At 36.3% G+C, this 13,032-nt stretch overlaps 1 protein-coding gene across 2 annotated transcripts in view; it reads left to right on the top strand.

Moving 5' to 3' along the window:
• LOC126419896 (phosphatidylinositol 4-kinase alpha) overlaps positions 1-13,032 on the top strand; it is a 205,677-nt gene that overhangs the window by 180,323 nt on the left and 12,322 nt on the right. For both annotated transcript variants that reach the window (XM_050087159.1, XM_050087160.1), the window contains 4 exons: positions 3,859-3,984; positions 10,815-10,937; positions 12,205-12,328; positions 12,439-12,598. In XM_050087159.1, the coding sequence (XP_049943116.1) occupies positions 3,859-3,984; positions 10,815-10,937; positions 12,205-12,328; positions 12,439-12,598 (533 nt within the window). The remainder of the gene's footprint in view (positions 1-3,858; positions 3,985-10,814; positions 10,938-12,204; positions 12,329-12,438; positions 12,599-13,032) is intronic.

Consider the following 13,032-nt stretch of genomic DNA (forward strand, 5'->3'; position numbering starts at 1 on the left):
TTAAAACAGAACTTACAAAAATTTCTCTAGAGGTACTAGGGACTGAGAGTAGTCTAGGTAAATGGGGTTCTCCGTGGATATCTGATGCCCTGAAGATGTTGATTAGGGAAAAGAAAAATCTCTACAGAAAATGGTTATAAACTAAATCACTACAGGACAGGCAAAACTACCAGGCAACAAATTACGAATTAAGAAATAGAATTAAATTAGAAAAAAACAATATGTGGGAACAGAATTGTGGAGGACTATTACCAGTATGAAGAAAATACAAGTAAACAAAGTAGTAGACAACCTAATTCCCTAAAAGGAATGGAAAAAGCATTATGGAGACCTTTTAACTGAAGATAGGCCATATTACACACAAGGGAATGAAGAGAAGATGGAAGTAACTGATCGAAATACAAACATTACAATAAAGGAAGTGAATTGTGCATTAATTAAAATGAAGACTGGCCAATCGCCTGGTCCAGGAAACATTTCTGTTGAATCATTGAAGGCTGGAGGAAGATATCAGAAGAAACGAATAACCTGCCTGATGAAAAACTGTTGTAAATTCCCTCAGAATGGAAAAAGTCGTATATGCTTTCTATTTTCAAGAAAGGAAATAGAAAAGACACAAACTGCTGTAGAGGCATTAATGTCAACTATACAATAAGCTGCTTATTTGGCAAGATAATGTTTGAAAAAATAAGACAAAATGTTGGCCACCAAATTGGGGAAGACCAGAGCGGGCTTAGGCAGAACAGATCATGCACAGACAACCTATTTATTTTACAACAACTAATGGAGAAATTTATAGCGGTAGGGAAGGAGCTACACATTGTAGATTTAGCAAAAGCTTACAATACAGTCCCTAGATCTAAGCTGTGGGAAGCTGTGAAATATATAGGTATGGGTGATCACCTTTTACGAATTAATATTGAAATGTACGGAGATAATGTGGTATAGATTAAACGAGGTTCAAAGTTACCAGAACCTATTAATGTCACTAAAGGTTTGCAACAAGGTTGCAGTATGTCATCCATCTTGTTCAATTTGTATGTAGAAGTGGCTCTCCGAAATTGGAAGAACAGCTGCAGCGGAATGGGAATCACTGTCACTGATGTACAAATATTATCGTTAAGTTTTTCTGACAATCAAACTATTATAGCACAAGATGATTATGACCTTGAGTTCATGATACAACGATTATATCAGGAATACAACAGGTGAGGACTACAAATGAGTCTAACAGAAACAGAGTATCTGGTGGTGAATAGTGATGCTAAATTTGAAGTACACATCAGTGACAAAGCAGTTATGAGACAGGTAGAGAAATTTAAATATCTCGGGGCACATATGATAAAAATGGATTGGGCCATTTAGGAGTAAAATATAGAATACAGCAAAGCAGAACAGTGTTAGGGTGTATGAATTCTTTTTGGTGGGATAAGAATATCTCCAACAGCAATAAGAAAAGAGTAGGTAAGGTAATGGTTGAATCAGTGCTGTGCTATGGATCAGAACTATGGATCTTAAATGCGGATCTCAAAAGAAGATTAATAGCTATGTAAATGGATTATTTGCATAGGAGTGCCAGAATATGAAGAATCGAAAGAAAAAGTAATTGTGAAGTAAGAGCTACAATGAAGGCAAATGATACAGTGATTGATAGAATTGATAGAAAATCATTAAAATGGTATGGACATATGATGAGAATGCCAAATCATCAGTGGCCAAAAAAGGTTTCTGAATGGAAACCACCCAGCAGACGTAAGTGCAGAAGACCACGACATTCTTGGACAGACCACATAAATGGAGTAATGGAACATCACAGCATCGACAAGGAAGATGCGCTGGATAAAGAGGCTTGGCGGAGGATAACTGGAATACAGCAAGATGTTGTTATTAATTAATCTTTGAATATAACAGAGGGAAACATTCCACGTGGGAAAAATATATCTAAAAACAAAGATGATGTAACTTACCAAACGAAAGCGTTGGTATGTTGATAGACACACAAATAAACAAAAACACACACACAGAATTCAAGCTTTCGCAACCCACAGTTGCTTCATCAGGAAAGAGGGAAGGAGAGGGAAAGACGAAAGGACACACACACGTATCCATCCACATGTGTGTGTGTGTGTGTGTGTGTGTGTGTATACCTGTCCCTTTTTCCCCCTAAGGTAAGTCTTTCCGCTCCCAGGATTGGAATGACTCCTTACCGTCTCCCTTAAAACCAACATCCTTTCGTCTTTCCCTCTCCTTCCCTCTTTTCTGATGAAGCAACCATGGGTGTTTTAACAGCATTTGTTAAGTTTCTTGATGTACAGCTCTTATATAAACCGAGCTCTTAGTTTCCCTTATATAATTTTGATTTAATATTGATTGTTGTTTTGAGATAGAGGCAAGATGTAACATCAATAACCTGCTTGCATTTTCCTCTTTCACTGCCACAGATGTGCTCTCTGCATTCCATACTAAGAGCGACTTTTGTTATGCATGTGCTGAGAGATGGCATTCTGGTTGACATGGAATACTTATCACCCAATTTTTCAAAAGTTATTAGGTGAACAAATTTGATTTTTGCACATCTTACAGACTGATATTGTCACTCATTAAAGAACTGAATTTCTTTTTGTTATTAGTCATACTTCCTGCACTGTGTCAAATTAAGTAAAACACTGTGTGAAATTAAAGAGTTCACAGAGAGAAAAACACATTGCATAAACTTTGTGAATGGTTGATTTTGGGTCATACGTGACAGTGATAAGATATCTTAATTTTATTTAAAATTGAGAACAGAACAATATCTCCTTTTGTTATTGGGTTTTATATCCAACAGATTGTCACGCGCAATACGCCCATTCACATCCTTTCACATTGCAAATCATGTGGTGATAACAATCGTATCTCGTAAATGACACAATATTGAAACTTTTTTTTTTTACAAATGATAGCATGCAATGAGGCATTGCATGTTGCATGCTAAATATATGAAACTTTTTTATTTACTGAGATTTACTGAGATACGGAAGTAACTCATCTGCAGCAGTGAGAGGTCAGCAGCTCAGGACACGTACAGATGTCGGTAGCACTATAGGAAAACCCAAGTGTGGTGCATATATGGGTCTGTAGCATCTGGGGAGCAGTGTAGCAGGATATGCATACGCGTTCACAGCAGCAAAATGGATAAACACAATTTTAGTATTTGTTCCATGTGAGGTAGCATAGTCATCAATGCTACGGGCTCATGTTTGGGAAAAGTGGGATTAAAATTTCCTTACTTCAATTTCTCTGCAGCTATAGTTACTTTCAGAAGGCCATGGCAGGCTCCTTTCCCTGCAAATATCAACTTGTTTTCAATAACCCCAGTATCGATGAGATGTTAAACTGTTTAACATTGCTTTCCTTCATGGTACATGCTCTTAGGAAATACGCATGGTGCCCAAAAACTAAACTACATAATAAGGCATAGTGCTTACATTTAGTTACAGTCTGTTATAGGATAACCGAAGGGACATGTATGCTCAACGTTATCACAGACAGGGAGTACGTGAGTGACTGTTACATTTTTTATTTACTATGCTCTTTCAAATTCTTGTGAATGGATTGCTTATTCAGTTCTAAGAATTTGAGAGTGAGTTGTTTCACTTTTTCCTTTCTAAGTTGGTGTAGTCATTTTCTTCCACTTAGGGGGAGTATAAATGCAGCAAAAGTGATATAGCATGTTTATGTTAAAATTTATATTCTTACAGTGTCCATTGGGCCTGGGGTTGAAGACTTTAATTGAAAAAGGAAACTAGTGTAAAGTTTTAGCTTAAAAACAGTGTCACATCATAAAAAAATGTACCAATACAACATTTTTATTTTCAGGTTGGAGATGATGTACGTCAGGACATGCTAGCCCTGCAGGTTATTGGAATATTCAAAAATATTTTCCAGCAGGTTGGACTGGATCTGTACCTCTTTCCATATCGAGTTGTTGCCACAGCACCTGGAGTAAGTGTTGGTGACCCATGTAAATCATTTTGTAGACTTTATTATACGTCCTAAGTTTCAAAAAAATGCAGAAACATGGACAAGCAACAGAGAAAAATCTCGTATATATTTTTAGCATTTTCTTCTTGATAATAGTAATACATAAATTTTTATGATGATGCTAAACATTGACAACATTTCTGTTTTTTATTAGGTTATCGTGTAGAACTAAAGCAACTAGGTCTTACTCCTCATATTCTATTGACCAACTTATGGTCCACTTTATACATCACTTTCCTTCTAGAATGAAGATCCTCAAAAGACAGATGGCTTCTTCATTATTTTTTACAACTTTCTGTACTCTCTTCTTCCTTGTCTTTGTGTGAAGGTTTTTTTGAGTAGTGAAAAAATTACTTATAACTATTTCCTTCCTCATCCTGATAGAGCCCTTTAATCCACTGTGATAACCATAAAGGATGAATTTACTGAACAATACTGAACACTTAACAGACTGATAACTTCATTTTATTGTTCTTTCCAAAATACCTTTGAAGTATATAAAATCAAACAATGGAAATTCCAGGATAGGATGATGACAATATTATGAAACGGATAGTTGCTATTCACCACATCGCGGAGTGCTGTGTCACACACACACACACACGCACACACACACACACACACACACACACACACATTCTCTGTTTGCCAAGGCCTTACTTGTGTGTGTGTTTTTGTGTGTGTGTGTGTGTGTGTGTGTGTGTGTGTGTGTGTGTGTGTGTAAAAGCTTGCTTGTATGACAGTCTTTTTGTTGTGTCTACCTATGGTGCAGCATCTCCACTACATGTTAAATAACAACTATCCTTTTTGTAATAGTGTCATTATTTGAAATATATAATATAGTTATAAATAGTTGAAAAGACTATGCTTTCTAACAAAGAGAAATTAGAATAACTGTAACAGATTAAAGTGAGAAACAGATCTTTAGTGTTCAATTTTTCATTAAGGACTGAGGGCAAACAGAGATGCTTTGACATATATTCTGTGCAGATAATGCTCCATATTGTCTAAGTGTTTGAAAAAGGACTTGTATAATGACTAGTAGTCAATTGTGATAAAAGGAAAGCAGGGGGAGATCTCCAATGCGACATGCTGCATGCCAGTGATTTATGAGTACATACCATACTCTGGGGTGAATAGGGACAACTTTGGTATTCCTTAGCAATAAATTGTTATATTGTGTAACACTGCTCAGGTTGTCCATACCTATAATGAAAATCTGCTCTCCCTTTTCCTTTTTTGAATATACAGGTGCTTCAAAATGAATATACAGGTTTTATATCTTTGTAGCATTTATTACATTTAACTTACAATTACAAATAATACATCAAATGAAAGTGCAACTATAACAGTTTTCCTTAAAAGTGTTCAATGTGAGCACCATCATCACACATCGAGTCGATAGGCAAGTTTTTCCATAACCTTGGTCACTATGTCTATAGTAATTGTTGCAACAGTGCTGTTTCTGAAGTCAGATAGATCACCTGGTAGTGGAGACATACACATCATCCTTTATGAACCCCCAAAGGCAAAAATAGCAATGGGTCAGATCGTGTGTGACCATGGAGATCATATAAAACTAGCTCTGTCATCCAGTACCTTGCGGTCAACCCACTGGTCGAGTACGACACAGTTTAGCCAGTCACGTGCTGAGTTATGCCGGTGAGATGGCACACCATTTTGCTGCTGATAAACACCAATTACAGTTGCTTCACCGAAAAAGCCGAGAGGAGTCTCATTGCAACTGTACCATCTCGTGAGGGTTTGCTTACCCCCAGATACACACATTGTGTGTCTTCACATTTCCATTTAGGTGAAATGTCGATTCACCACTGAAGACAACACAATCCAGAAAATGTTCATCTCATGCAGCAAAATTTCATTTGCCAAGCTGGCATGTAAACCATAGTATGTAGGCTTTAGAGCTTATAATAACTGTGAACAACAAGGCCAAACTGATTTCTTGGGACTATGTGTGATAGACTCTCACTTGTTCAAGATGTTTTTCGTTCATTCTTGGTCGTTCCATACTCTTCCCTTTGCGCATAAGTATACAAACAAATCTGTTTGAGTTGCTCTTTCATTTGATGTGTTATTTATAATCTGTATATTCATTTTGAAACACCCTGTATATATGTTCTGTTTGTATCAATACTCCCCTCATGGTTGGGGTGATATGGAACTGGTATTTATTTTGATATAAATGTGATGCAAACTCATGCAGAAGGCAGGCAACCACTATTATAATAATCAGTAGTTGTGCATTCAGGCTGACTAGGTCACTAGGTCAAAGTCAAACATCAGGCAAAGAATGACTTTATTGCTCATATCACGCATTTTGGAATTTATCCATCATCAGAGATCTACAAAAAATCAGATAAAAAAGTGTTTTATTACATAGTAATACTTGGCTATAGCATTCCACTTTGATTGAAAAACACCTGGCACAAACTATGCTACATGTACCCAGGAGCTATTGCCGCACGTGGATATATATTTCCAGTTGTACATGAAACAGAAATTCGTGGATTACTGACATAACTCTGCAGAGCACAGAACAAGAAAACATTTTTGCTGCCAGGTGACATTACAAAATGTATATTAGCACCAGGGCGCAACAACTAGTGTACAGTTGTTACAGTGTGACAGATTATTGTGAACCAACTTATTCTAAAATAGATAATTTCTTTATATAAATGACACTGACTTCACAGTGATACAAAGTAAATGATACAGAGTTACACAAAATATTTGTTAAATTCAGGAGTATTACGTGGTGCCACACATTGTCAAAAACTACAAAGTCCACTAGAGTAACACTCGCTCCATTACCTTCCACTGATGCTGTCAGCTCATCAAAGAAAGTATTGATAATTGATGGGGACACTTTTGCTTGGCTCCTTTTGACACAAGCGTTTAGAGAGTTTAGCTTTGTATCTACTCAGGAAGCCAAGTGCCCACTCATATCTGGGCATGTTGTCTTTAAATTTAATTAAATACATGCTCTCTCTGACCAAGTGACATTTTATGAATCAATGGAAGTGAAAGGCACTCCAACGATAGCCTTAAATTATAAGGCATTCAACAAGGTTTACTTCAAGATTTTTAGAAAGCCAAGTTTCACTACCTTTATTCTTGAACTCAGTATTCCCACTAGGAGTATCTTTTGATTGCCACATGTAACAGTGTGGGGCTCACTTAGAAATTTCAGTTTTTTTCCTGATTTCCTTTTGAACATTCCATATGCAACTGTTTGAACAACCTGCATTACCATAATCTCATCGACAGTACAATGTACACTTGAGCGAGGGTTTCTTTTTGTATGTCCTGGAGAGAGGTTAACATTGAGGTTAGGTTAACAAATGAGTAAACAAAATTGTTAAAAATAGATATTTTTAAGAAAAATGTGCTACCAGTAGGTACTTGTGGTATTTTTTGTCCTGTCTATCACGCCGATGTAACTACACAACATTACTTAAAAAAACAAATTAAATCATTGCTTTCAGAATGAAGCTAACTATATGTTTGTTATGTGCAAATACACTGGACTGAGAATATTAATTCAATAACAGGCCAATCTTGGAAACCCATACGGTTTTAAGAGGTAATAAAATTCTGTGCAGATTATCAGCTCAGTATAATGTCTGCCAACATGACAAATATAAAGACACAATTTTGGTGGCAAAAAATCTTGTAGACAACAGATTGTCCATCATTACTTCACTATTCACAACACCTTAGACAATACACAAATGATTTGTTTCATTTAATTACTTTGTCCCAACTTTTGTCCACAGTCACCGTCATGCCCCTATTCACTCTATTTTATGGTATTTGTCCTCAAAATCATTCTGGGACAAGACATACACATGATGATGCATAAAACATGCAGTATATCTCAAAGTGGTACAAAGATTGGCAACTTGCTTGAAATGATGAAAAATATAAAATGATGCACTTCACAAAATGAAAAATGTTGTATGCTACCACTATAGTCTCAGTGAGTCACAGTTGGAATTGGTCACTCACACAAATACTTTGGTTTAACATTTTATACATATACGAAATGGAACCATCACATAGGCTCGTTATAGGTAAAGCAGATGGCAGACTTCAGTTCATTGGTAGAATACTAGGGAAACACAATTTGTGTACAAAGACATAGCTAAAAATCACTCGTGCAACCCATCCTAGAACGTTGCCCAAGTGTGTTTGGGTCATGTACAAAGTAGGACTAATATGGGATATTGAATATATACAGAAAAGGGCATTACAAATGGTCACATGTATGTCTGGCCTATGGGTAAGTGAAGAAACTGAACTGGCACACACTTGTAGGTAGACATACACTACCCTAAGAAAGCCTACTCACAAAGTTTCAAGAAATGGTCTTCACTGATTGCTTTAGAAATTTACTGCAGTCCCCTATGCATCTCTCCTACAAGGACAGTGAGGTCAATATTAGTTTAATTACAACATGCACAGAGGAATTTCAGCATCCAATGTTTCCAAGTTCCATTTGAGAATGGAATAGGGAAAAGCCCTAATAACTGGTACAACCATCTGCCATGTACCTCACAGTTGTTTGCAGAGTGTATATGTAAATGTAGGTGTAGATATGATACCGAACAAGTCATAGTATGATGTGATTGTAATTTACATAACATGATTTTACATAAGTATTATATATTACAATGTAGTTTTAGTTTCGCAGCCAGCTCACGCGTATACAAAACAAATGCCTGGTTGCCATAGTCACATATTACAACTTATTACGAAGATATTAAAATTTCACATTTCCTCCTCCCTCCCTCCCTCCCCTCCCCCCTCCCCTCCCCCCTCCCCTCCCCTCCCCTCCCACCCCCATGCACACACACACACACACACACACACACACACACACACACACACACACACACACACACACACACACTTACTTACTTACTTAAAGTATAGCACACAGTTGGTGCAGTTGCATATGGTGTTATTTTACATTAGCATTTATTTATTTTACAGAAATAATTCCTGCAATTGATTTCATGCTTTTTTTTCACATATATATGACCCAAAAATTCAGATACAGTGTAAAAGCTATGATAAAGCAAAAAAGTTTCCAGACTCCTATTAAACAAAGATACTTCATGTTTTTTGTTTCTGATGGCAGGCTGTTGGCAAGTTGAATGCCTTCGTTAAATGTTGAAATTTTAAAGCCAGAGATACACATTCCCTGAAAATGAAGTTTCATTTTCTTTCGTATACCATGATTATGATTATTCACATTTTTACAAACTGACATATTTATAATATGTAAATGTTTATAATATGTAGATACTGCCAACAGTGATTTTTGGAAGAGAGGTTTGCAGCTGTCATTTGGCTTTGTGCTGTTAATTACATTCATAGTCATCTTCTGAGTGTGAAGAATGCTGAAGCTGTGTGTAGAGCCTGCCCAGAATATAGTAGTCTTGTGTGGTATGCAAGGATGTGCAAGACAGCACACTTTATTCAGCTTACTGTTAGTTTTGCCGGTGTATGTTAGCCATTTTAAGTTGATCTGGATACACAGGCCTAAAAATCTTGTCTGCTGCAGGTGATATTACAGAGCCATGTATTTTCATATTGGGCATACATTTCTTGATTATCAGATGAAACTTCAGGAAGGTGGTTTTCTTTGTGGTGAGTATCAGGTTATTTCTATCAAAACAGTCATCTTCCCTGACTCACCTGTACCTTCAGTTGTGACCCCTTGGAACTCATGAGCATTTCTACTGCTAAGGACTGGTATTGGCATTGGTGTTCAGGGATAAATTACTTATTATAAAGGAACAGAATTGGTCCAAGAATTGAATCCTGACACCTTGTGCAATATCTTTATAATCATAGCAGTAAGTTCCCACATGCCCTTGATCATTTTTTGTTATTGCTACTTTCTGTTTCCTGTTTATAAATATGAGTTGAACCAGTTCAGAAGGGTGCCTCTGATGTCATAGGACTGCAGTTTGTATAGTATAATTTTGTGGTCTATGACATAAAATGCCTTTGAAAATATAGGAAGATCCCAACTGCTTTTTGTTTTTTATCTAGAGCATCTAAGGTGGAGTGTATGTAATTGTACATGTAGCAGTCATTTTTTATTCTTCCATGAGCCATGCTGAGCATCAGAGAGGATTTGATCCCTTTCCAGAAAATTAATTAATCTTTGATAAATTAATGTTTGCAGAAGTTTATGAAACACAGAGAACAGTGATAATGTTGTGTAATTTTCTACATTATTTTTCTCACCGTTCTTATAGATTGGGATAATATTCTGTTGCAATTTGATGTCATTATGACCAGTGGTGTTATTTCTACAGTGGTTTGGAAGTTTAATTATTATCACCCTGTATATTTGTAATTTCTTGTGACTTAGTGATTCCCATTGTAAACATGGAGATAATGAAGAAATAATTTGAGAGCTGGGATATGAACCAAGTAACTGAAACAGAACCCCTTTTCTGTAAAATGGGCAAGCCACTTTCAAATGTCTTTCTTTTTCCCCCTTTTCAATTGAAAATATTTTTATAGAAGCTGCACATTTGAGTACTATCACAACTACTTTTCCTTCCCCCTCCTAACCAGACAGGCAGCCTCAGCCTTTATACTCAGAATTATCTGCTCCATCCATTTTTTTTCTAATCTACGTAGCATAAGCTTATGATACAATTTAGACATCTTTTGTGTGTGTCTTGTCATGGTTATGAAGAACAAGATTAGCTTGGTTCTTGATATTTGAGCTTCTTTTTTTTTTTCAGTGTGGTGTTATTGAGTGTGTGCCCAACGCCAAATCAAGAGATCAGCTTGGGCGACAGACTGATTTTGGAATGTATGAATATTTCATTAAGACCTATGGTGATGAGAAAACAAAGGAATTTCAGGTAATTTTCTGTCTTCCCCTTTTCATTAAAAATTGTGGTGATAAAATACCAAAGGAATTTATACATTTACATCTGCACGTCACAAAACGTCCAATGGTACATAGTGTACCATAATCTTTCCTCCCCCCTTCCCTCCCTCCCAAACCCTTCTTTTTTGCTTCACAGATTTGCAAGACCAGATTTAGTATTATTATTATTATTATTATTATTATATTTATTGATAATATAATTATTGTTCTACCAAGAACCACCGGAAGATTCTGTTAACATGACCAAATTTATTTGTGTAATTTTCTCTCCTAGTCATTATGTGAGACATATTTTGTAGGATGTGGTAGTCTCTGGATTCATATCAAAATGTGAGCTCTCAGAATTTAATAGTAAGGCTGTTACTAAGGTGTACCTATCTTGTACTGACTCCCATTGGTACATTCATGAAATTGATTGTCATTTAGCATAGAGTCATTGTAATTTGTAAAACTGCAATTAACTTTCAAATGATTTTTAATTTCCATACTTATGATTCACGTAGCATTTACAGCACTCTAGCCTCCTTCAAAAAGCAAAACAGGAAAAATCTATTACTGATGTTTAAGTGTAGCTACACAGTTAAGCTGTTAATCTCAAATATTGTCAGAAATGTTGAAGAATTTAAAACAATGCTTGGTAATGGGATGAAGGATGTTTTGCTGTATTACCAATACTCATAACGTTTGTACAATACTGATGCAACTGTGTTAAGTAAAGAATGAAACTATGTACTTTTTAAACGCAATTTACGAGTCCTTGAAGGAGACTTGTACTGGTTTTGATGTTTGTTGTAGCTTACTGTGATATTTTTTGTGAAAAGGATACAGATTTCTTAAATTTGAAGGTCTCACTGCCAAACAAGGTGCAATTTAACCTGCAGTTCCATGTCAACATTGGATGACAGGACATATGCTAGTATCGTCAACAGTTCTGGATGTATTTGAAGTCAGTGGCTTGGTGGCATGCCCTTTGAATCTTCTGTTTTAAATTTCTCCTCTAAAACTTTCTATTGAACATTTCTGTATAGAAGTTTCTAGTTGTTCCTTTCATTGAAAAATAAAGTCTGTAAGAACTTATAATAAATAAGCAGTGTTTGACATTTTAAATGGTTTTTGTGATACGGAAACAAAAGTAAAATTGCTACTACCTACATTAAAGTACACACTATTGTCTTGCATTGTTTTTATTTTCTTTTAAAATAAGAAATATTTAAATATTTATTAATTTTTTTGTGTAGAAAGCAAGGCGTAACTTCATCAAGTCAATGGCTGCCTACAGCGTTATAGGCTACTTGCTGCAAATAAAAGACAGACACAATGGGAATATCATGTTGGACACCGAAGGCCATATAATCCACATCGGTGAGCATTATACTGATTCTATTTTGTGCGTATTTCTTCACCTACACTTTACAAAATTTTGCAAGTGATGTTTGGTTGTATTGTTATTAACTCCTTTATTGCACACACAGATTTTGGCTTCATGTTTGAGAGCTCACCTGGTGGAAATCTAGGCTTTGAACCAGATATCAAGCTGACAGATGAAATGGTGATGGTCATGGGAGGCAAAATGGAAGCTGCACCATTCCGGTGGTTTATGGAACTTTGTGTGCAGGCATATTTGGCTGTCAGGTTTGTAAACGAATGATAACTGCTCTTTCATAATGCAAGACATGAATTTTAATTGTAGGTAACACCTTTGTCTTACAAGTGATGGAACATTCTACAAGTCATTATCGGGCTGCACACAAGGTACTGACAAATGCTCATAATGTGTCAAATAATCAGTTTTGCGCTTACGAGCCAAAATATGATGACCTGTGCAATAGTATGTTGGTCCACCTTTGGAATTCAGTGCAGCAGTGCTTCTATGTGAAATGAATTTGACAAGTTCTTCGTAGGCTTCCGGAGACATGTGGCACCAGATGTCTTTGCTCATTTCACACAGTTCCTGTAAATTATGAACCAATGGTTTGTCAGCGCATAGCTGGCACCCAATAATCTCCTAAATGTGTTCCATCAGATTGGGATCAGCCAAATTTGGTGGCCAAGATATCAACAACATC

The sequence above is a fragment of the Schistocerca serialis genome, chromosome 9 (genome assembly GCF_023864345.2).
Source record: "Schistocerca serialis cubense isolate TAMUIC-IGC-003099 chromosome 9, iqSchSeri2.2, whole genome shotgun sequence".
Taxonomy (NCBI): Eukaryota; Metazoa; Arthropoda; class Insecta; order Orthoptera; family Acrididae; genus Schistocerca; species Schistocerca serialis.